Source organism: Trachinotus anak, unplaced genomic scaffold, assembly GCF_046630095.1.
Source record: "Trachinotus anak isolate AG129_WGS33_773 ecotype Australia unplaced genomic scaffold, CSIRO_AGI_Tana_v1 ptg000010l, whole genome shotgun sequence".
NCBI lineage: Eukaryota > Metazoa > Chordata > Actinopteri > Carangiformes > Carangidae > Trachinotus > Trachinotus anak.
In genome coordinates, this window is record NW_027273861.1 from 26195875 (window position 1) to 26220863 (window position 24989).

The 24989-nt window shown below is 41.6% G+C and overlaps 2 protein-coding genes across 3 annotated transcripts in view; both read right to left on the reverse strand.

Annotated features, from left to right (window-relative positions):
* Positions 1-2879, reverse strand: part of gpc1a (glypican 1a) — a 39778-nt gene extending 36899 nt beyond the window's left edge. For both annotated transcript variants that reach the window (XM_071486444.1, XM_071486443.1), the window contains exon 1: positions 2356-2879. In XM_071486444.1, coding sequence (XP_071342545.1) covers positions 2356-2506 — 151 coding nt within the window. In that variant the 5' untranslated portion in view covers positions 2507-2879. The remainder of the gene's footprint in view (positions 1-2355) is intronic.
* Positions 2880-10399: 7520 nt separating this feature from the next.
* Positions 10400-24989, reverse strand: part of LOC139626187 (glypican-5-like) — a 51312-nt gene continuing 36722 nt past the window's right edge. Inside the window, exons 10-11 of the mRNA XM_071486446.1 lie at positions 14837-14949; positions 10400-13224 (exon numbers count right to left, since the gene is read on the reverse strand). Coding sequence (XP_071342547.1) covers positions 13123-13224; positions 14837-14949 — 215 coding nt within the window. The 3' untranslated portion in view covers positions 10400-13122. The remainder of the gene's footprint in view (positions 13225-14836; positions 14950-24989) is intronic.

Sequence of the window (24989 nt, forward strand, 5' to 3'; positions counted from 1 at the left end):
TTGTCCCAAATCATTAAGAAAGTGTTTATTCCTCTAAATGTGAGTCTGCGTGCACAGGAAGGCCACAGGGCTGAAACATCTGTGCTGTGTTTACTGCACTGAGTGATAATAGATACATTTAGAAATCAAACAAGCCTGAATGTGGTTTTTTTCAGAGAGGATGTTTCACTGGTTTTACACAAGCTTCCCTGCAGTAAACTGGGGGAAGTGTGTTTTACAGTTATGTTATAATAACCATTATAATACTGTGGGATCACCTTGAGATTCCAAATGGGAAGAGTTATCCAGTATATCAGCATTTATACAGCATGCAGTTACAGTCACATACATTCATACACATTAAAGTAAAATATCATCATATCATCCAATTAATGAACACTCCTCCTGATGGCTGGGCTTCAGCACTCAGGTGCATCAAACTTTTGTTATCAGAAACCTCAAGGTCGACACGAACACCTTCCTGACTCACTCTGACACAGGCATCCACAGGAGTCTGTCTCTTCCTGGGTGAAAAAGCTAAATTTACCAACCCCGGGTCCCTGAGATGAGAAAGATTGAAGAGCCCCTGTTCTGGGGAACTGTGCTGCCTGTCGCCATCTTTCTGTTTCTATCTGTTTGTCAGTTTTAATGAGTTCTGGGAAGGCAGAAGTCTTGCTCAAATAACAGGAGCAGATCAAGGTCCAAGTGAGTGAAGCATTGTGTTTTTCATCTGTCAATAAAAGATGAGTTTTTAAGGGAAAGGGTGGGAAAGTATTGTGGCGGGTCTCTTTCACAGTCGTCCATGAAGAGACCTTGAGTGACTCACTCTCTCTGCCTCTGTCAACCTGTCTCTCTCTCTGGATCCGATTTGTCTTTTTGTTTCATTTTTTTTTCTCCTGTCTGTTTCTGTCTCCACCTTTCATTGCCTCACTCTTGTCTGTTTGCGGGTCTCAATCTCAGTAACACACCCACCCACCCACACACACACACACACACATCCAATATTAATAACCCACCCGCCCATACAAGGCAATTTTTTTGAACTGACACAACACGGAATGACCTTCAGATCATACAGGGGCCACACACATATGCACACCTCAATCTCGCCTCGCTTTCTTCTCCTCCTTTGCTGCATTCTGTCCATCTCTAGGTGAAATACAGGAGGAGACACAGAGCGACAGATGATTGCCTTAAAGGGGGAAAGCAACTCAATTTTACAGTTCCCATCTGCACTTTCCTCAAGGCCAAGACAGTTTAATCAGCATTTGTGAAGAGTGGTGACCAGAGAGATGAGACACAGACACGTTGATGTGAGGCGTCTGGCTGACTGACCGGATCTGCAGCTGATTGACTCTTTGACTGGATTGGTAATTGACTAATTGATTAAATTCATGATTGCCTCACTAATTGGACAGCTGATTTGGCTGATAAGAGAGGGTACCAGGATGAAACAAAAGAATAGAAAAGAATAAATATAAACCATCCCAGATCCTTTCTCATGTTCAGCTCCACTTTTTTTTTTTTTACAGCACCTTAAACTGTGAGCCTGCTGAGCTATAGTTGGTATTGAATATTGCTCCAGGCTAGCCTTAATTATTAGTTTATGCAAATGACACAACAGGCCATTTCAGCATCTACTGAGTCACACGTATACACACACACACACACACACCACACCTGCAATCCAGAGCAGACAATGAAAAATGCCCTGAAAACACAGTATTGAACAACAATAGCCATGGCCAGAAAGCAAATCTATATTTTCACCTGCAGCGCAAACACCAGCAAACAATCATAAATGCCCTGAATAGAACATAATAGCTCTACAAGAGACATGGCTTACACCCACCTGCAACTCTGCCCTCGGCAGACAATGAAAATGCCCCAGAAAGGGACAATAATAGAGATGTGCAGGACAGACTATAGACTGGGAGACACTTCAGTTAGAACGGGTGCATTGCTTATGGAGGGAGACAGAAAATGGGAGAGTGCAGAGAGGCTGGATAACTGTACAATAAGACACATGAGCACAACTGAAACAGTTAAACAACTTAATGCAACTGAAAACTTGGCTGAACAAGCTTTGGGTGCAGTTGCATTAACATGAATGGTATCCTCATTCAAACCCGTTACAGTGCACTGGCCAGTCATTTCATCCCCATCAAAAGGAATAATGAATAAAGGAATATTGCAATATTGTAAACACACTGTAAATCCCGATATACTGCTCACATTATATCATAACTCCCTGTGATATTTGAGCAAGCCAGCTGATTCATGTTTCTACTCATCATTAGAAAAAACTGACTTCAGAAGTGCTGAGAAGTGCACGAAATTGTGTTTTTCCCCAAATGCTATTTCCCCAAAACTCACCGGAGATCTCGGTCAGTGGCACCCCGGCCAGAGTGAACCCTTTCCCGGTGTAGAACTGCCGCAGGTCGGCGCAGCTTTTGTCCGCCCCGGCCACCGGGCCCGGTGCCGCACACAGACACACCGACACACAGAGAAGCGCCGGGAGACGCATCTTCCAGGTGTAGTCCTTTTTTTTCCTTCTTCCAGGCAGGAGTTCTCACAGGCTCCGAGTGTTTTGTTGCAGTGTTGATGTTGAAGAGTTTTCAGCCTGTCAACAGAGGCACAGTTCCCCGTTCAAACTGCACAGAGCTCCGCTCAACTAACACGCTGGCAACCGGGCGGCCACTCCGGGGTGTTTCTGCGGGAGAGCAGGGCTGCGAGTCGCGGCTGTAGGTGTCAGGTACACCCCGCTCCTCCTCCTCCTCCTCCTCCTCCTCCACCTCCTCCCCGGCGCTGCTGGCTGCGAGCTGCAGAGATGCCAGAGACAATGGAGAGGGGAAAGAAGAGAGAGAGCGCAGGTGTTGCTCAGTCAAAGCCGGTGCAGATCCGGGTTCAGGCTACCGGGTCATGATCAGGGAAATAAGTCAGTTTAAAGGCAGCAAAAGAGCGAAATCCGTCATCTGAAGCCAGGTGTCAGGCAGGAGGAGAAGTGTCCGGTGAATCCCCTCTGTCCACGCTTTGGGACAATGAAACGTGTTGGTGGGAGTGTGCGGTGCAGTGTGCTGATGCTCTCTCTCTCACTCTCTCTCCCTCTGTCAGTGAGAGTGTGTTTCCTGCTGCAGGGAGCCAGGGGCTGAACAGCGGCACCTGCAGGCCCCATTACCCAGGAAAGGCGTGGACGGACGGGATGTTCAGGGATTCCCCATCAAAAATGTGAAGGCTAGTATTTCATCTCATTAATGGAAAATGACAGTGTACTGGTTTCATACTTCCTACTCAATCTTCAATACGTAATAAATGACAAATAATAATAAATGCTATTTGCATAAAATCAAATTGGGGTCCAGGTTCAAAAACACACACACACACACAGGACTGGCTGATGGATAGTTGTATGAACAAGCAGGCACAGGTGTTCCTTATAAAGTGCTTGGTGAATGTGCATCTCATTGTTGGGGTAGAAGCTTTTTTTATTTGTTAAGTTTTGAGAAACCATTTAAGAGATTTTACTGAATTATTCTTCCACCAGACCGTGTTCAGTTGTCCTGCAGCTTCAAAACAGTCGGATCTTTAACCACAACCAGTTAAAAATTGATACTGAGGTCAGGATTTGAGGTTCAAGGTTAGACCTTCTTCTGCAAGTAAATGCATGAAACACAATGTGACATGCATAAAACACATTTCTGCAAACAACCCTGACTCATAAAACAAGCTCCAAACGTGCTATGCGGGTCAGTGGCTGGGAGAGATTCAGTGCTCAGTTTGGCAGGGTTGGTGGACGTGACCGATGAGCTGTCGGATGCTTTCCAATCTTCACACCCTACATCTTCCCCAGCAGCAGTGCCAGGTCCAAAGGCTGGCTGAGAAAGGTCACTGGCAGCGCTGACACCTCAGAAATGCGGCTGAAAGGAAATGCAATTTGTAGGTGAAATTGACTCAGACACAAAGGCTTTAAATTTGCTCTAATTACTTTAGAAATGGATTAGTCAGAGAAGTGTAAAGGGGACATGTATGTAACTGTGTGAGAGGCGTTAATGCTACACAGGTCAGGTCAGGTTGGAGCAGGTTAATTAACAATAATGCTTGACATACATTAGTAGACTATAAAAAGATTAAAAACTCATTGTCCTTCAGTCTTTAGTCTTTGTAACAATGTGCTAGTACTTTTTAATGGCTTATTATGGGCAGTGTAATGCTCAAGACAGTAACAACTTTAGTGTCCCTGCACTGATTGTCCTTGTCTGGGGGTGTTTTCATAGTTCGACTCGGGCTCCTTAAGGACAATCTTAATGCTGCAACATACAATAGTATTTCTAGACAATAATATGCTTCCATCTTTGCGGCAACAGAAGTTCCTTTCCTAAAAAAAAACAAAAACAGATGCATCGAAATAAAATAGTTTTCTGATTTTGGTGAGCTGGCCTGCAAAGAGCCCTGACCACAGCCCCATCAGACACCTTTAGGATGAACTGGAACATCAACTGTGCACCAGACTTTAACGGGGTTGGACCTCCCGAATGCTCTTGTGGCTGAATGGGGACAAGGGATATTGTCGCCCATGGTTTTAGAATTAGATGTTCAACAATCACATATAACACCTCTGGCTCGACCTCAGCTGGAGCCCTGTGTGGCATTTCCCATCTCTTTCTTCCATTATTTCCTGTAATCTCATTACTGTTGACTTAGAAATAAAGCCATATGAATCCCCCCAAAATTGGTAAGATCAGATGTATTTTTGACTATGTAGTGTACACTGATCCCAATAAATTAGCCTAAAACTGCAAAACCATTGATGTAGTCATGTTTTTTGTCGTCATAATATGAGGGTAAATACTGTAAAACAGAGCAGAGCAAGCAGCAGTCAAAGCTGAAAAAGCTAGGATTCACACCAGAGCTGTGAACCAGTTTATGGGCTGTGTGGGATCCACATCGGCTGACATCTTGGAGAGTAATCATCTCGGAGTAGAGCCGCTGCTCCTTCACATTAAAAGGAGGTGATAAGGATGCCTTCTGGTCACTTTCCATCAGAGGCTTTCTGGGTACATCCTTTTGGTAGGAGACCCCAGGGTAGACTCAGAACAGGCCGGAGAGATTACATATTCCATCTGGCTTATATCTTATATCTTGGTATCCCTCAGGAAGAGCTGGAAAACATTGCTGGGAAGATGGACGTCTGGACTAACCTGCCAAGACCAGCATGAAAGTGAAAATTGGCCTTTACTCTGCTGCCACTGCAACCTGAATCTTGATCCTGAATTCTTGAGAACACACCTGATGTATCCGCCTAGCGATTGCGGGAAAAGCACAGGTGTTATTAATAACATCCACGATGGCTCTGTTGGTTTCGAGTGTGGCAGGAAGTCATGACAGTGTAGCACCGAGCCAGCACACACCAGGAGTACCAGGACCCAGAAAGTGAAGCAGCTCGATTAAATTCAACCATCATTCATGTCATTATTTTGACCTGTGCTTTTCCTGCGGCGACCTGTCAAAATGTCATGTGTGTACTCAGCTGATCATGATCAACTCGTCATCTAGGGAATTACGTCATGACCACACTGTATGTACATTACATTTTATCAAGGTGGTCATCAATCACTGGTACAAATTCAAACACTTCAGCACGCTGCAACATGTTGAAACAAAGGCCGTAACAGAGAAACGAATAAAGAAGAATCTGATAGTATTCATCAATAACCTGGTATATTTTTGTCAGTTACTCATCTTGATATCCCATTTTACAGTAAAACTAGATACCATTGAATTAGCTTTAGTAAATGACTGGTATTTACCACGTTGTTGGCTGTGTGAGGGCGACTTTCATGACAAACATGATTTGTTTTGGGCTGGACTGTCTCGTTTGAGATTAAGGCACAGGTTCGGCCTCCTCTTCAGGTCATCTGTCGGACATACGTTTACAAGCCACCTCATTCAGAGGAAAAAGTACACTACACATTCACTTAATCCCAGATACACATGCTGAGTTCCACGCACACCTAGTGTAACGTCAGGGCAAGTGTTAATCCAGCCAGTGATTTATTACCATGGCAGGCTAAGTGCTGTTAGGATTAATGTGTTAAAGGAGATTGGCACATACCAGCTATTTTAGCCGTTGGGGAAAAGACGTTGTTTTGTACCAGTAAGTAGAAACAGAGCGATGGGGAACATGTCAAATATCGTTGGTTTTTTTTCTATCCAGTATGCATACTGTACCTGTCTTCAGGTCCAGAGACTGATATCTTATTTTGGAAATTAAGTGACGCAGCCAGCTTTCAGATGAGAATCTTTTCTGAAACTGCTATCAGCATGGAAAAGTAAAAATATCTGTATAATCCATTCAGCTCTGGAGCAGGTGGATGTGTTCCACATCTACATAAAGTGATATATTAAATGTCAGATTAAAACACCAAAACTGAAAACTGGTTTAAACTGATATCAGACAAATATTTAGGTCGTTCTTGCAACAACACAACAATACGACAATGTGGATACTGTCTGTGGATGAGTACAAGTGTCCTCTCTGTTTTCTTTTTGGCGCCACATTCGTACTGGATTTCACTGTTGGCCCAGGCCACCGAGTCAGTGATGATTAAATGTTGTCAGTTAGGTCGCACAAATAAACTATTCAGTCTCTGTTTATGACATAGATCCACCTTGTCCTACTCAGACTGGCAAGAACATTTCCTCCAAACTGACCCTATCCAGCCGATACGAGACTAGTTAAGCCACGTAAGCTACACGCATCGGAATTAACCACGAGACTTATCCCGTTTCATCAGCTTAGCTCGGCTCTGGAACTCATTTAAACTCAGCTTCAGTCTTGTTTTCTTCCATTTTCTCCTCATCTGAACTTTAGCTGCCCTTAACTAAGCCCACACACTCCTGAGAAGACAGTTTTAATACTTTAATAGTTGCCATTTTTTCAATCTATTCCCTCTTTGCCATCCTTTACACTTTACTCTCCACACGCTCACACCCAAAGTCTTCTAGTATCATGCATATTGTACACCATAGCACTCTGTATTTCCAAGTGCATGCCTGTGATGCATCAGAGCATGAAGATGTCAGAGAGAAAAATAATGAAAGACAAAACAGCTTAGCCTGCTACAACCTGCATATGGCTGTGTGTGTGAGAGAGTCTGAGCTGCAGTGAAGTATTTTTCGGTTTTACTCTGTCTCCTTTCAAGCTTGTAAATCAGAATGACAGATATTTCCTTCTCAGCAGATCTGAAACCAGTGACACTCCTGCCTTACATGTCAGTCATTCTCGGTAGCATTGACAGTGATAGGACTCCAAGTAAACCAAGAGATGATAAATATCAGTGGACAACTGCTGTAGACGAAGCATTAACTCTATGTGTCCGTCACAAAGCCTATCCACACACTAACACTGGTTACATACTGTACACACACACACACACACACACACACCTACAGACAATAAATCATACAGATGATGAAATTTTAATAGCTTACCTGCTATTCTCCTTCCAAACCAGCTGTCAGTCAAGGTAAGCTCAGCTGTAGCCAATAAACATTGACAAAATGGCAAGGGTGTGAATGATTGGCTGGCGTCCAAGTCAAACTGTCAACCTGGGAACAGGGTGAAGTTAATGATGAAGGCCAAAGTCAGCGGCAGTGTCTGCTAGTCTGTCTTTGGTCCTGACTGAAATATCAGAACTACATGTATCAACAAATCCTTAGTACAGTATCTTCCAGCTGCACTGACTGAATCACCTTTGTCAACGAATGAATCATTAGCTTTTAGTAGAGTAACTTTGTCAGCTAACTTGTAATTCACAGTGCATTACTCCCCCATTAGAAGCTTATAACAGGAACACAAAGGCCACAGGAAAATAATAACTTAGATTCCAGGGCTCTGGAGTAGGTGGTTATACCCAGGGTGCTATGGTGGAGTCTGCATTACGCTCTCTAAGTGGTGGCCAAGCTGGTCTTCTGTCGAAAAAGTTCCCCTTCGAATACTGTTTCCCTTTCACTTTAGAATAATGCCTTGTGTAGCTGTGGTTAGGGTCAGGGTTTTGTTTAGGTTATGGTTAGGCGCAGCAGTGGTTAGGGTCTGGGTACGGTTGGGTTCTGATTGAGGTAAGAAGAAACAGTATTCAAAGGAGGAACAGGTTTCAACACAAGACCGGTGACACCAGTGTCCTGTGTTTGTTCATGTTCAGTCAGGGAGGTTTCGTCTTAGTTATATTCACACTTGCTCTACAAACTTGCAATTGCACAAGTGCTCAACCTTGTGCTGCTCGGTAAGAATGTGCTTACAGATCTATTAACTGAATTGAATGTACCAATTTGAATCAATAAAGTGATTTGTGATTTTCACATGTATGATAAATCCAACTGATCTGACACCTACTTTTCCTCTGGTGCCACAAGAAGGTTGATATTTTCTGATTAGAGTGAAATCATCCCTCAGGATGAAACACGATTTGTCCAGTGCTTTGGTTTATGAGAGTACATCTGCAAAACTAATTCTCATCAGCTTCAGTTGTACTTAGTGCTAATTAGCAAATGCTTGCATGCCAACACACTAAAATAAGATGGTGGACATGGTGAGCATTGTGGCTGCTGAACAAGTCTGCCCATTCCCTCTCAGAGCTGATAGCATAGTCTTACAGTTAACAGTTGACAGTGAGTGTTTTAATTAATTGCAGGGATGGTTGGGTATGATAATATGAATGTGCAAAGGTGAGTTAGGTGACTCAGTGCTCTCCTTTCACAAGAAACTGATGTTCAAGTGCCCTTCGGCAAGATACTTAATCTGTAATTGCTGCAGAGCGGAGCTGCTCTGTCTTGGCATTACAGACTGTGGATATAAGGAGGCTGCCAGCCGCTGTGAAGTTCATCAGCTCTCAGGGTTAAATGACACCCAAACACCCAATCCGAATTTAGAATGGTGCCACCCCACTGCTGATTAGATCCCATCAGCAGTCAAGGATCTTTTATACACTGAAGCATATGTTAACAATGGACTTTCACATTATCAGCTCCAGTGGGAGAAACTTAGAGATTTGAACACCCGAGGGATAAGAGATGCAAAAGATCCAATGTTTGAGGATTCGTTCACTGATGTGAAGGAGAGGAGCTTGTTTTCCGCTCTTAGGTTGCTGTTCTTCAGTATAGAGAAACATCTGAAGCACTAGAACCTGATTTAGGCAAATCAAGAAATTCATAAAAATGATGTCCACGCATTTATAGTTGTGACACAGCACTTGGAGGAGGCTCTCAATATCATGAACGCCTGTGGTGACATTTTTATAGCTAAGACGGCTATAAAATCATGTGGAGCTGTACATGTGCACAGTCGGTAATCTGATTATAATGTGTGTCTTGAAGGCTGCAAACACTGGAGAGGATAGGAACACAAACATGATTTAAATAGCACAAACATCAATCATAACCCCCAGACAGTGTTTAAATAATCAGAGCTCTGATTTCATTAGAGTTGGCAGAACGCGTCACCAGCTTCTCGGAAACAACATCCCGCAAATGTCCTGTCTTGCTCTCTCTCTCTCTCAGTCATGAACTGTGACGCACCCTCTTTCACCTCTCACCCCTCCTGCTTTCTCGTTCTTCTGCAGGGTAGACTGGCTCTTTGTGCATCTCTGGCTGAGGTGCATCAGGCATTCAGTTCAAGGTAATTAATCAAAGCAGTGCATTACGTCACCAAGGAGAAAAGACAATTCCCATAAAAGAAATGAAAAAGAAAGATCAACAAAAATAAATGAAAACTAGTCAAATATGGCATTTATGGATATGTTGACACAGCACTTATCAACAGGAACAGGTTATATGGATGATCTTAATATTGCCAACATCAGGCTGAGGGGTGGGGAACACACACTCACAGTCTTCCTCCTTCGTGCTGTCTCTCCCTCCCTCTGTCTTCCTCTCTGTGGCAATTTGCATTCAATGATGTCTTTATTTCCCATCATCCCCTTGGCAGTTGTCTGTGCCAACCAGGCGATCTGTGCCAACTTCCTGACCATGCCAATCCAATCACAGTAATCTCTCACAAAGAGCCAGAGGCCAAAGAGGTACGGTTGCGTTCCCATATAATACATACAGTACACAAGGCTGATGTGGTGGTTGCACTGCTGGTAAAATATAGTGATGAGCAAAATGATCCAAAACATTTACAAGTGAAGTGGAGAGCCCAGAGTTTCCAGACAGCAAACAGAGTTGCACTGACAGAGGATACACGGTATATCTGGTATCAGGCTGTGAGAGGATTTCAACGTCCTTCAACCTACTTAAGGGGAAACAAAGAGGGAAACTGTATATTTAATAGTTAAGCTACACTTCCTGTTGTTTCACCATGTTCCAGTTCTGTCTGTGTATCCTCCACTGAGACTGTTACACAACAAATGACAAAACTACAACATAAGTTTGAAAACACAGTTTATTACTGATGGATATTAAACTGATGATTACTGACACAGCAGAGTAGCAGGACACAGTGTATTACAGTCGGTTTATTTAGGCTCTACATCAGAGTCACTGGTTTAGTTCACATTAGCACAGTGGTTTTCAGAGTGTTGTGAGAGAAACCGTAGCTGCCGACTGGTTGCCTCTTGCATCCTGGTGGCTCTGCATACTGCTACGACAAGACGTTAGTAACACTGAACTAAGAGAGCTGTTAAACTTGGATAAAGTACATTTATTGGTTTTATTTAACAATGACACGGCACAGCTCGCTCCCTGGCACACCAGTGTGCCTCAACACACACGTGGACAAACATCATGGCAGCACAGCACTAGAGCAACAACAGAACGTAACGTCTGCCACTTTACACTTTGAAGCTGCGATCCATTGATAACAGTTTGTGACTCCCAAGAGAAGGCGAGCGTGCACCGATTGTAACACAGAGTTATCAGTTTTATCTTCACTTTCCAGATAATTTAATTTAACTTGCTACCCAAGAGAGCTGTAAATTCTCATTATTGTATGTGTTACAAAGTTTATAACCATATAAAATATATGAAAATATATTTTTTACATTTCAAAATTGCTGTCAATAGCCCACACTGGTCATATCCCCGGCTGAGACACAATAAAATTGTGTATATCCAGACATTTTATATATCCACTTATCCCATTAAAGGTCTCTGTATGTGCATTTGTGCATCCTGGGGGTTTGTTTATGTACAAGGTTGCCTAGTGAGGGGCTGTGGAGAAATCTCATCTCATTTGGGTATAACGTTCTAACTGTAATCAAATAATAGCACATTTGTTTGGCAGATCATGTTGTGAAAGCATCCCGCTAGCTAACGTGGTATTTGGGCTCGCTGCCCAGATAACTCACACACTTAAGCTCCTAACAGTATTTCTTAAGCTGTCTCCTCTGTCAGTCACATTCCTTCATAAACACACTGTCTCAGGTGAGTGTCAGTGAGATACGTACATGGGAGTTTTGCTGTTGTGCAGCACAAAATCAAGGATAAAAATAATTGTAATTCAATGATGGTGTGAAAACCTTGGGGAAAAAAAAGTCTTAGACCGATCTGAGCTAGTTAATACAAGCAGCACAGTGTGATATATCTGAGAGGAAAGTCAGTCACCCACTGACAGTAATGCTCATGGTGTCCTTGGGTTGGTTCATTTGCTCAGTTTTGAATGTATCTGATCAGTATTCCAGTTGTCAATCGAGCTGTTGTGAGCAGTTTGGGGGGTTGGAGACTCAGCAGAGAGCCAAGAGAACCTGATAATCCTAATTAATATGAATTACATTTCATTCACATGTTTGGATCTGGGCTCAGCTCTGCTCTGATCACTCTCTCGATGCTCTGTGTCTCGTCTTCCCTGGATACAGAAACGAGCTGATGACACATGTATCAGACTTACAAAAAGCACTCATTGTGTTTTGTTGGATGTCTAATATATTCTCTCACTGCAGTTTTAATTAATACATTTGGAGACCAGCCACTCTTTGAAATGACTGCGACAGTTTGGTGTTTAGTGCGACAAATGACGATGAAATATCAAATTATTCATTGTTCAGGCCGATGATTGTTTCTCTCTCTTAAACAGTGGCCATTTTAAGTCCTTTCTCGTACTGGGTGCTTTTTTATCGTATGGAATATTCTTATTTTTAACAGAGCTTCCTGTCAAGGACGAGTGTGGCTGCCTTCAAGCGAAACTGAGGTTGTAGTGAAAACTGTTACATCCCTCCCTGTTGTGCTTTTACGACTCTGTCCACTGTACATCTTCAGAGGAAAACAGTCTTTACTAATTTTTCCCACAACTGCCAGGACTATGAAATTATAGACCCAGAAATGACTAGGACCCACTCTGCTGGGAGTCATTTTTGAACAAATTAAAGTTCGTCAACATACTTATTTCAAACATTTTAAAAAATCCTCCAGCTTGCACGAACAAAAGAGCACGTTTGTGTTAAAAAACAAAAGTGCCGGAAGTCAGCACAGACTTCCAGGCCAAACGGCCAAATTTTCCATTATGCAGCATGACCATCTGTGAATGGTCTGAAGAATCACATAACTGGCTGTTTGCCTATCGAGAAAGAGCCACAATGTCCTTTTTCCAGCCTATGTTCAGCCCTGTATGCTGAGTTTTCTTTAACATTTAAAAAATCCTCACAAATTACATGAGAATATGAGTAAATAAAAAAGTGAAGGCTTCAGCTGTCACTCATCCTAATCTCTGTATGGATACAGAATGTAAAGGTCAAAGCGAACCAAACATCCCCTCACGTCCAAGTCAATCTGCTCTGTTCTATATTAATCTCTATTTACACATCAAGCCAGTGTTATCTATAGAAACTTTTCATATAAATATATAATATATATATATTTGTATTTACATCTCTCTTCAAAAAAAGTCAGTAGAGCTGTGCAATCTATCCTATTAGAGTTAAATAAAAAGGAACACATGTAGAGGTCAGTACAGGTAATATAAAAATGCATACTGTGCGCCTGCAGCTGTGATAAATGCACAGCCTGTCACAGCAGCCGGGTCATCCACAACAAAAACAATCAGAGTGCTTCAGCTGTGCTCACAGAAAATCCAAACACCAAACACCGCCACAAATCAGACGCTTTGTGGTCGTCTCTCAGTCTCTGTCCGTCTCAGGATCTGCGTCACGATGGTCAGCGTGGTTCCCACGTGGTGAGCAGTAGGAGCAGCAGGGTCACCAGGGTCAAAGGTAAAGGTTCGACGGTCATCGCGGGGGCTGAGCCTCGAACGGCCACCTGACAGAAGATATGCAGTAAGGTACAAAATGACAGTGGAAGAGAGTGAGGGGAGAATGGAGGAATGGAGGAGAAGAGTAAAAGATGGAGATGATGGAAACTAACGCAGGGTTTCTAACGAACAGAGCTTCTGAAGGGCTCAACGTGTGTTTTTGTGCTGTAAACTGCAAGAATCTCAAAAGTCAAGCAGAAGGAAGCAGAGAGAAGAGAGCAGTGTCCGAGGCTGTGGATGGTATTGTACTGAAGCTGCAGGAAGAAAGGCCCATATTCAGGTCAGTCAGCTCTCACTGTTAAGGTGTGTTTATGGCTGGTTATCTAATATAGTTAATGGCTTTCTCCGACTCTGTGATCAATGCTTTTCAGTTTGACACAACTTTACAGTTTCTGTGTGCGACTTGGTAACAGCTGATACAGGTGCACACGGTCGGCTTTGGATTGAAAATACATCAGATCTAATTTTTAAGAGAAAAAATAATGTGCGTCTAACCTGCTGCTGCTTTTTAACTCTGTGTCTGTTGTTCATGTGTTGTGTTAGCAAGCCAGAGACGACAACTGCCAACAACAATGTGGTAAAAAAAAAAAAAGAAAGTTGTGAAAATGCCAGGATGAGTACCACATTTAGTTTTACCTTTAAATTGTGTTTTTACGGATTTCTAGCAAATTGCTTTATTTCAAAAAATGTAGAAGCTACTATGACATTGCTCCAATGAGTTTCCTCCCCCCTGCTGTGTAACAAATCTTCTATTGTTTGAACAGGGGATTCATGCCTATAGTGGAGGTTTCACTGGCTGTTAGGTTTATAAAGCTTCAGGGGAAAACAGTCAGTGGTGCACAGCAAAGGGCACATAAACTACTAATGAGAGAGGTGATGTAGGAACCACACTGATAATGAGATGAGCTGTGTCAGGATCTGACTGATTGAGCTCAGCAGGTAATGGATTCATCGATCACACTGTAAGTTCACTTCACAGAAACTAATCAGAGCAGTTGTTTGGGGGAAACGAAGGGGAGTAAAAAATACTGTAAAGACATGAAAACAGTAAAAGATTCAGTCTACAGATTTGGACCACGGATCCACCTCAAAAACACTGCACCAAATTCAAAACAAATGATTAGACTTAAAAAACAAAAAAAACCAACAATATTTCTCTCTGCTCTCGTCTGTGTTGGTGTGTGAGAGCTGCCCCTCCTCTGCTGACTCACCTATTCTCCGTGACCTACCTGCTTCAGGCCATCCACAGTATTCCCACACTGAAAGACTTGTTGTTCCACTCGGCCTGAAGTCGTCAAAATGTGCAGAGAGCGATAACCATCCCTGCTAGTAGCTCTTGCTTTTCTTTATCTTTCTTTATATTTTTTTCTTATTATTATGCTTATTGATATGCACCAAACAGCAAATTCCTCCAATGTGAAAACCTACTCGGCAATAAACCTGATCCTGATTCTGGTTCGGTTTCCAAGGGGAAACCTGGAACATTCACTTATTGTCTGGACTGTTGCTCATTCATCTTCTAATGTTTGTGCTGGTGTAATAAACGAGCTCAGGCTACATCTTTTGACACTGAGTCATTAGTGTATCAAAGAGGTGAATGGAGCAATGGCTGTGACCTACCTGTGGAGGTGAGAGGTGATGAGGGGGGACGGGGCGACGAGGAGGAGGAGGAGGAGGAGCCATGTTCTTCATCTCTGGACTTCGACCGCTGGAAGAATCAGCTGTTTCTTCACCTGAACAGATGCAGAAATATTACGATATAGTGTAAGATTAGATATTAATCATCAATAATTCTTGATTTTACTAGAACTGCCTTTTCATTTCTTTTATTGTATTATATTTATAAAACTGTTTATGTCTGTTTTCACCTACAGTATGGGTTTTTTCACTTGATTTTAATGTTTTTTTAAATTACTTGTAAAATTTGTCAAAACATTTTTGAAAAGTACGCAAATGAAAATGTCTTAAATCTTAATCTTAAAACAGGGAAATCCAGAACTTGATTAATCTAGTTTTACGAGCAATGAGCCCAGATTCCAGGGACTTAACATTTTTGGAAAGATCAAGTAAATGAGCTAAACAAAACAAGTTCAGGCCTTTGCAACCATTTTAAAAAATCTAGTCAAGGTTCTCCATAAATAAATAAGTCCATAAATTAAGAGAATCACGATTTGTGGAAGTCATTTCTGGTTCTGTTTTTAGGCTCACTGCATTATTTATGGCTGTTTTGTTGTTGTTTAGACTTGAAAGATTTATGAATTTCACCCCCACCCACCCAGAACATCGCACAGTATGAAGTACGGTTACACACACACACACACACACACACACACACACACACACACACAATGTGAAATGTTGCCTCATTTAATGAGCATATGGCTGGACTTCACCAGCTGCTGTGGTGCTTTAATATGTGTGTGTGTGTGTGTGTGTGTGTGTGTGTGTGTGTGTGTGTGTGTGTGTGTGTTGGCAGTGCTCCAGGCCCCTCTTGGGAGGAACTCAGGTAAATGTGTGGATTAGGACAGAAGGGAGACAGACTGTGCCTCTGGCTAGATGCAAGAACACACACACACACACACACACACTCACACACACATACACACAAAATATTAGAAAGAGATATTCTCATACTCACCTGCGCTGTCACAAAAACACTTTGTCACAACATGCATTATCTTGATGCGCGCACACACACACACACACACACACACACCTGCTTTGCCAGAAATCTGATTCTGTCTCTCACAATACACATTGTCCTGCAGTACAATAGACAAAGAGCCTCTTTCAGTTGCTGAGGAATGAGGTGAGTTTGTTAACGTTCACACTCTCACACATTTATTATATCTCATCATAATACAGACATAAAGACCGCAGGAAAACACCCATTTAAAAATACACACACATGCACACACAACACAAAAGCATTCAACACACACACACACACAAATTGATATATTTATTTATTTCGACACACACACACACACACACACACACACATATATATATGATCTGAAACGCATGATTTTTGACTGTACCGATGATTCAGATGATTTACTCTCAGCAGACTGTTTTCCAATCAGGCATCTGTCCTTTATTGTGTGCACGCTTGACAAATAATAGCATGGAGCAATATGGGACACTCAGTTCATAGTTGTGTAAATATGTGCTTGTGTATATGTCTGTCTGTGTGTCCATCTGTTCTAAGAGCTGAAAACCCTGTGCCACATCTGGTGTGAACCTGCTCAGGGAACAGAACTGGATCGTATCATTATTGCTCCTCCACAATGACGAATGTGGTGTAAATAATAATACATCCGCTTTAGTACAGTATCTGTTATTTCTACGCTTACATCATTATGCAAAAGCTGACCTTCTTCTGCTGTTACACTGAGGTGGTTTAAATGAGACAGGGCGGTGGCTGATTTGTTTTGTCCCTTTAAATCAGTGAAGAGAAACCTCAGACAATGCCTGAAGAGCATAAACAAGCAGAGAGAGTCTCATGTTTGATGGTAAACTCAGTAATTAAAAGACGATTTTAGCGGATTAAAGGGAAAAACATTATTGGAACTTGTAGACTGGAAATTTTTAAATGAGAAACACAAAGGTTAATAACATATTATCTTTTAAGCAGTTATAAGCAAACTGCTGTTGAGTTGTATGGATGAAAGCAGACAAAGTGCACTAGTGGAAATGTAGCTAAGTCTGTTTACTTAAGCAATTTCTACCTCTACTGGAGGGAAGGATCATATTTTTTACTCCACTACATTTATTTGACAGTTTTAGTTTCTAGTTAATTTGTATGTTAAAGTTTTGTATACAAATAGGAATGTACAACTTGATTTCAAACTAAGCCTAAATAGGTAGGTTAAACTTTTAGTATAAAAGTAAAACAAAAGGTTTCAATTAGCTTCACCTCAACCAACCACAACAGTAAAATGCTATTTACACATCAAAGCTTCAGTAATGATGGTTGAATGACAATGACCTGAGCCATTTTTCTGCATAATGGGTACTTTTACTTTTGGCGCTTTAAAAACATTTATAATGAAGTATTTTTACACTGTGGTGCTGCCTGAGTGAACGGTCTGAATTCTTCTTCTACCACTGACTAAATGTGAACACAGTGCAGTTGATGTACTGTAGAAACACACTGCTGCTGGAGTCAACTATTTTCAAAGGGCAGTAATTCATATTTATTTCCATTATTAATTAACCTGCTAATTATTTTTCTAACAAGCAAATAATTTTTCAGTCAATAAAAATTCTAAAAAAAAAATCTACTGATTATCAAAACTGTGATTCCAGCACCAACACTGGATGTTTTAGTTTCAGGGTCATTGAAAAGCTCCATGTGCATTTGCATGTTCGTGTGTGTGTTGAAAGCAGGTGGCAACAAACAGTCTCCTTCTACATGCCCTTCGGTATGTTTGCCCTCTGAGTAACAATGACAGAGCATGTCTCATATGGTGCGCACACACACACATACACACACACACTCAAGCATTTGGGCACTTGCAACACTGACTGATGTTTACCTATCAAAGATGCGACCTCTGCGGCCTGCAGTGGAACTGTCTGTGGTGAACATAGACTGTCACATGAATAGAAACATCTCGGTGTTGGACTTCAATTCACCAAAGACTGAACCCAGAACCTTCAGAGGAGTCCTCCAACACATCAGAGCTGTATGTCTTAGAGCATTTGTCATGGGACAATGTTCAGGATTGAATCCACATCTTCAAAACTTCCAAGCTCCTCTAACACACTGAGCTAGTCGTAAAAAGACCCATGACCTATATCTGTTAGAGCCTTTCAGTGTTTAGGAGTTGGATTCATAATTCAAAAAATTCAAAACTGAAGTGTTACTTAAATAAGACTGGTCCTCTTACAATATGTGATCAGAGCTTCATTTCTTTTTAGTCCTTTGGACACTGGACTTAAAATTTAGTGAGCATCACAATGAGTCCTTGAGACATCTGAGCCGTGTCTCTTAGACCTTCTGTGTCTGTCGTCTGGAAGTTAGAATTCAAATTTCATGCACATGGACAGAGTCTCTGAACCTCGGGACTTCCAATGGGTCCTGTAACATGTTGAGGTTTTTAGTTAAGGACTGATTGACTCTACAGCTCTTTGTTCTGCACTCTGGGTCTGCACGGTGCCTCCCCACCACTACTGCCCAATGCAGGCCATCCATATATAGAATATGGTTTAAGGCATGACCAACAGTGGACCTCCAAAATGTCAGGCTCAGAGGTCCACTCTTAGGGAGTGTGTGACAATGGCGAGGACCACTATTGGATAGGTACGCAAGCAAGCACACACACACACACACACAGCCAGAGATGAGTGATGAGCAATGTCACTGGTCATACTCATGGGGTAGTTTAACCTTTACTGCAATGAGTGATGACTGTGTGGTTTTGTGTGTGTGTGTGTGTGTGTGTGTGTGTGTGTAACGATGGACGAGTGGCATTTGAAGGATCCTGTCAGTACACTGCAGCAGTATATTGCAGTATCCAGGTCAGCTAAAAGTTTCTCATTGATGTGAAGTATATAAACAGTTCCGTTCATGCACAGTTTGCGTCCTCAGAGGAGCCGACCTGACGGTTTACAAGGAGGGACACAAATGGTCACTATGTACCGGAGTGACTGATGAAAACATCAGGACGATTCATCATCCCATCCTAAATAAATGTGTCCTCTTAAACCACTGGCTTGTAATTTAGATACTTTTCCAAAATAATAAGATAAAAATGGAACTGAATTCAGGCGAAGCGCTCACCCAGGGGTGTTAGGACAGTGAAGGCCCCAAGCATTTGGAGCAGAGCCATAAATCTGAGCTGTGGTGACCCACAGGAAACAGACTAACTGCTAAACACTTAGCACACCCCTCCCTCTCTCTCTTACACACACCACACCCACACACACCTGGGTTAGGGATCTTGTGAAAATATTTTTTGTGATCAAAGACGATTGAAATTTGTAGAGAAAAATGTGGAAGTGAGTGACAACTGAGTATTTCTGGCGACTATTAACCTACACTACACTAAAAAAACAACACACATACAGTATTTGCTTAAATATTTCTGTAATGGCTTTTGAACAACATATTGTCCTCTGTCAGTGTTGGGTAGTAACATATTGCAGCAATGTAATTACTTTTTTCAGTAACAAGTAGTAGGGAATAGTGGAGATTACAATCTGAGATTCAGTTACTAATCCCAGTATTTTGACTTTTGGGGGTCGCCCTGTCTGCTGTCTGACTGGAGGTGTGACGCAGGGTTGATATCAGTTTGGACTCTGTGTTCAGTCTCTGTGCGCAGTGGTCAGACTGGTTGAAGCACCAACAGAGGAGGAATGAGACACATGTACGTGTGCGTTCAGGAGTTACAATTTTAAAGATCACATTTAAAAACAATGCTAGTTGATGAGAGTGCCATACAGATTAAAATCGATTAACACCTCCGCAATAATATCAGAATAAAAACTGCTAAAGTTAAGGAATAGAAGTGTGTTTGAGTCTGGATTCAAATGAATCAATGGCGAGGTCACCCCTGGTCTTAGATTTAGATCGGGACAGCCAGAGGACCAGAGTCCCTCAAAACGTTATGGCTGCCTTCTTATTAAACTCCAGTGTCTCGTTCCGTTCTTCTATTTCTACGTGTTCATGAGAAAAGATGAAACATGTTGGTGCAGAGGATTTAGAGCTGTTCAAGGCATCTTTGACAGAGCTGAGGAGCTAAAGTATGTAACACATTCTTTTAACAAACAACAAAATCATGCACAAGTTGTACATTTCATTTAATTTGGAAAGGCTTCACAATTCTATTAACTAAAACCTTCATGATATATAAATAACTACATTTCAAGAGGCGTCAAGCTATTGTTGCTAAGAAGAAAGATGTCTATGGTGGCCACACTAAACTAAGAAAGAAAAAAGTAAAGAAGAAAGAAGATAATTATTTGAGAAAGTGCTAACTTGATTGTGCAGACAAAACAAAATCACTATTAGCACCTGTGGTTCTTTAATCCTTCATCGTGTTCAGGCTTTAGCATTCCTGCCGATCTGCAACAAGCAAAGCATCTATTCTAGACATGACAATACCCAAACCTCAGCATAACTGCATATAATTCTCTTTCATGCATTCCTCTAGTCTGCCGTCTGAAACAAAACCCTGCTGACATCACAGCATCTTTCTGAGAACGGCAGACAATTCTGTACATGTGCCCACAGAAACATGTAAGTTATGCTTTGATCAGACAGACCTGTAAATGTAAATGTAAAGCAGGGCTGAATGAAAGCATTTTAATGTCTTAAAGAAGGGAGAGGAGTCGTCTGTGTTGCTTCAGAAGGTAACTTCAGGTAGTTCAAATGTTGTGTGTTCACTGTACAGCATGTAGCTTTGTGTATCCGTGTGAGTGGAGTCATGTGTGTATGTGTGAGTGTGTGTGTGAAATAGAGAGTGTGGAAGATGGAGTCTTGTCTGATATCAGATGCCTGTGGTGTATTGTACAGAACTGTCACTGGAGGCCCCAATTATGGCCAATCTTGTTGCTCCTCAATTTGTATATATAATAGTCAGTCACACACACTCACACACACACACACACACACACACACACACACACACACACAAATGATGCGGGGTGACCTTGAGAAGCGTCTGGATAGCTGGTGTGTTTGTGTGTGTGTAAATGTATCCCTAGCATTTCCAGCTGAATCAGTAATGAGCATTTCATTACTTCAGCCTCAGTTCCCCAGGGAGGGCACACACACACACACACACACACACACACACACACACACACACTGACCACAGGAAGAGCATGGTAAGCGGTAGCTGTAGATTATTCAGTCAGCAATTACTTATCAGAATCAAATTATAAAATGATAGCAAAATAAAAAATAAATCAAAGAAATAACAGGAGGCCATGTAATGTGAGGCTCATAGTAAGCTAGAAGGACACATCGCAGAAGTCCACCAGGACCAATGTCAAACAAACTACACCAGACTTCAGAGCAAGAAGGTTCAAATTCATCCCATATTTTAAAGGGTTTGTCTCTGGCTCATCGACCGTCCCTCCACCAAGGTTACTGCAAATCGGTTCAGCGCTTTTTGCATAGTCCTGCTGACAAATAAACAGACATGGGTGAAAACATAACCTGCTATGGTAATAAAATGCTAAAATATCTCAACTCCATTGACAATTACTAGTTTCTGAACTCACTATTTATGTTAAACTTTGTAATAAAATCAGTGTAATTCTAATATCCCAGTGAAGTTTGATACCACAATGCATTGTATCTCTTACTATTCCTCACTGCTGTCACCTTGTTACTTATGGACTTACACTATAGTACTATATAGTATAGTATCGACTTATATTATACCATACTATTGTTTATATACAAAGAGTATTGTAAAATCTCTATTAACAATGTGTCCCTGGTGTGTAATTTGCCATGATGTTTCCAAGCCTTTTAGTGAGCTTCTACTGAACTACACTGAGTGATGGTGAGGTTTCTTATGTCAGAATGGAAAAATTTGAAATTGCAATTTAGCTGAGAAGCTACTGTTACAAGCAAGCACTTTCACTTTAACCAGAAAACAGTTGTCTAAGGAAGCACTGTATTTCTATCCAGTTGATTCTTTTAAAAAATCTTCACTATTATCATCATCGACTTCAGCAGCAGCTTTGTGAGAAGGCACTTGGGCACAGCAGTACTTCAAACTATAATGTTAATATGCTAATGTCAAGCAGGTATAATGTTACTAACATACTAGCGTTTGATAACTAGCCAAGTACAGCTGAGAATGATGGGAATGCCAGTTTTTCAGGTATTTACTTGTATTTAATTATAAACTGGATTGTGGACGACTGCCTGGTCACATTATATAGTTGGCAACTCCATCACCTTCATCGCTGACCCAAAATGAGCTGCGGTGACAACCTAAAGACGAATATCTAGGGCAAGAGCTTGTTTTCAAATAACGATAATAACAGTTAACAATTTGACTTGCAATGAAGCATCTTCCCAAGGTCACACTCTGTGAGGTCAAGCGTAGCCTCCAGTGGAATCATAAAACCTTTGGAGGAAACACAACGAAAAAAAAACAAAACCTGAAGACTGCAGGCTGAATGCAGCGAAGGACTGACTGAGACTGGAGGTGGATGAAAGGATGATGAGTGATTGGTTGAAGGTTGTGCATCAACACAAGCCAATAGGGGCTGGGGTCTGTTATGTGTGTGGCATGTGAATACTGATTTGAATACATGAGGAATGAAGCTGGAGCTAGAGGAGGCGAGACAAAGCAAGGGCAGCGGATTTCGTTAATAAGGTCAAGTATGAGAGGAACAGCATCAGTGGCGAGGGGAGCACCGATAAACAGATGATGTCTCATCAGGTTTGCATGAACAAACTCACTCAGGTGTGGAGACAAGCAGGAAGTCGGAAAGAGAGACAGCCAGGCAGAAAACAGGCAGAAAGACATGGAAGATAGACAGGCAGGCAGGAAGGTAGTGAACAGGACATGACAGCCAATACAGGAGATGCCTGATAGAGGTTGTGGGTACGTTGATGGTTCGAGCGCATGGAGTCAACCATGCACATATTTATTCAGTAGATATTGTGCATAGCAGGCAGCATTTCATGTAGAGTTCAATTCTATTATCTGTCTCTGGGCGTGCTGAACAAAACAGAGCCCTCAGTCACTTTGAATAGAGAGACACAGCGAGAGCAAAGTGAATGTGTAATTCTTTAATGAGCCGCATCTCCTACCCCTAAGGCTCCATCATTTTAACTCTACTGCCTATTAACCATTGCCACATGCTGAACAGATACACACATTCACACACACACACACACACACACACACACACACACACACAGACACACACATCCTCTTTAACGCTGCACCCACTGTTACCTCCTAACGTCCTCTCCTGTATCTGCTCCTCCCCATCTCCCTCTACTCCCCTCTTGATTTTATCTGTGTGTGTGTGTGTGTGTGTGTGTGCGCATGTGTGTGTGTATGTGAGTGTTTGTTGCGGATGTGTGTACCAGTTCTAGTCAATATACCCGAAGCTGTGAGATCAGGACAACATAAACACAACCAAAGACATCTGAGGGTGTGAAAAAGAGGAGGCTAAAGAGAAGAACTCACCAGATTATAAACAACACAGAAATCACACTGATTATACAAATTTCATTTCTATGAGAATAATTTGCTTTGGCAAATTCATTTTGGTGGAAACAAAATTGCAGTTTTTTTACCGAAGATGTAAATCTTTAAAAACAGGTCAAGCTAATATTTTTTTGAGGCTGTTTTTTGTTTGTTTTTCTTTAAAAAAAAAGAAGGTTTTATAAATTCTTAAAGCAGCTAAGAGCAGTAAGTGGTGTATTAGATGGGGACTGTTTTCGGCTGAACTATGATGCTTAGTATTTACGACAGCAGGGCAGCAGATGTGGGATGAAATCAAAATAAAATAAAGTGGCCTTGTGCATCTCAGTGAAGGTACATGCCACAATAATGTTGCTCACTGACATCTTTGGAATAGCTTTTAAAAAACAATAGAAGTCTACAGCACATCGGGGTAAATACATAAGGCTTCGGCTACACAGACAATAGTTGTGAGTTGGATAAAATCACTTTTTTGGGGGATTTCATGACAATAAGAAAAATGTAGAATATCTCTACACTTGTTCTTTAAATTAAGGGAAAAGATGTGGTTTAACATCGTCTTGTGCTTCACATTCAGCATTGAACCTTTTTTGTGTTTAAGTAAGACCATGACCAACGTGCTTTAGCTGCCAGGAGCAGATACTGTAGGGAAAACAAATAAAATGGGTAGATGGCAAATATTTAGCTGATATATTCAGTATGTACATTTTGTATGACTAATCTGTTTAGTACACAGTAAGCACTTCCTCATTATGTTCGTAAACAACAAGAAAATCGAGGCTTCATTACGTTTCTGAGAGAATGTATTTGCTAATAGTCAGCTGTGCGTAGGTATAAATCTCAGGAGACAGAACTGCTCACATTTAGTCTATTGACAAAATGTGAAAAAGGCATGACAGGGAGAAAATGTCCCCGTATGGATTTCCACAGTAAAGCTGCTGTATCAGTAGCACTCTGATCACATTCATAGCATGTTTTACACCCTAATGTTCTCCTGTGCAAGCATGCACAAAGAAAGCAGTTTCATTTTATAGCACTGATCAATCCGATCCAAAGGCTCATTCTGGGAACTTTTATAGCCACCAGCGCAGATTAGAAGGCTCACCAGACTTTTTATTGTTCTTCCTGGCTCCCTTTAGCCAGCAGTGGATGCTTTCGAATGCAGATCAAACTGTCCTCGGGCGGAGGGGCAACATGTTCAAGCACTGGAAAACACTGGCCTTTCCCTTTAAGATGAAATAGCTTCTAAAGGCTTTGTGAATCGGGCCCCAGGGAAGAGGGGGAGAGGCCAGTGGAGCAAGGCAAAGATGATGGAGGGAAGATACATGGAAGCGGGACAATAAATAGAAAAATGCCTCAGCGATGTAGAATATCCTGTTGTATTTTTATTATTTGGTGTAGGTTTATGATAAGAACCAAATACACACAGCAAATTAAACTATACTTAACCTGATTTAAATGCATTCATGCATGTATGTAACATAGAAGAGATCATGAGTTTACAGAAAGCACAATGTTAAAATACATTATGTTACTTGGCCAAGAGATATGGCACACCACCTCTCCTCCTCTATATCACAGCT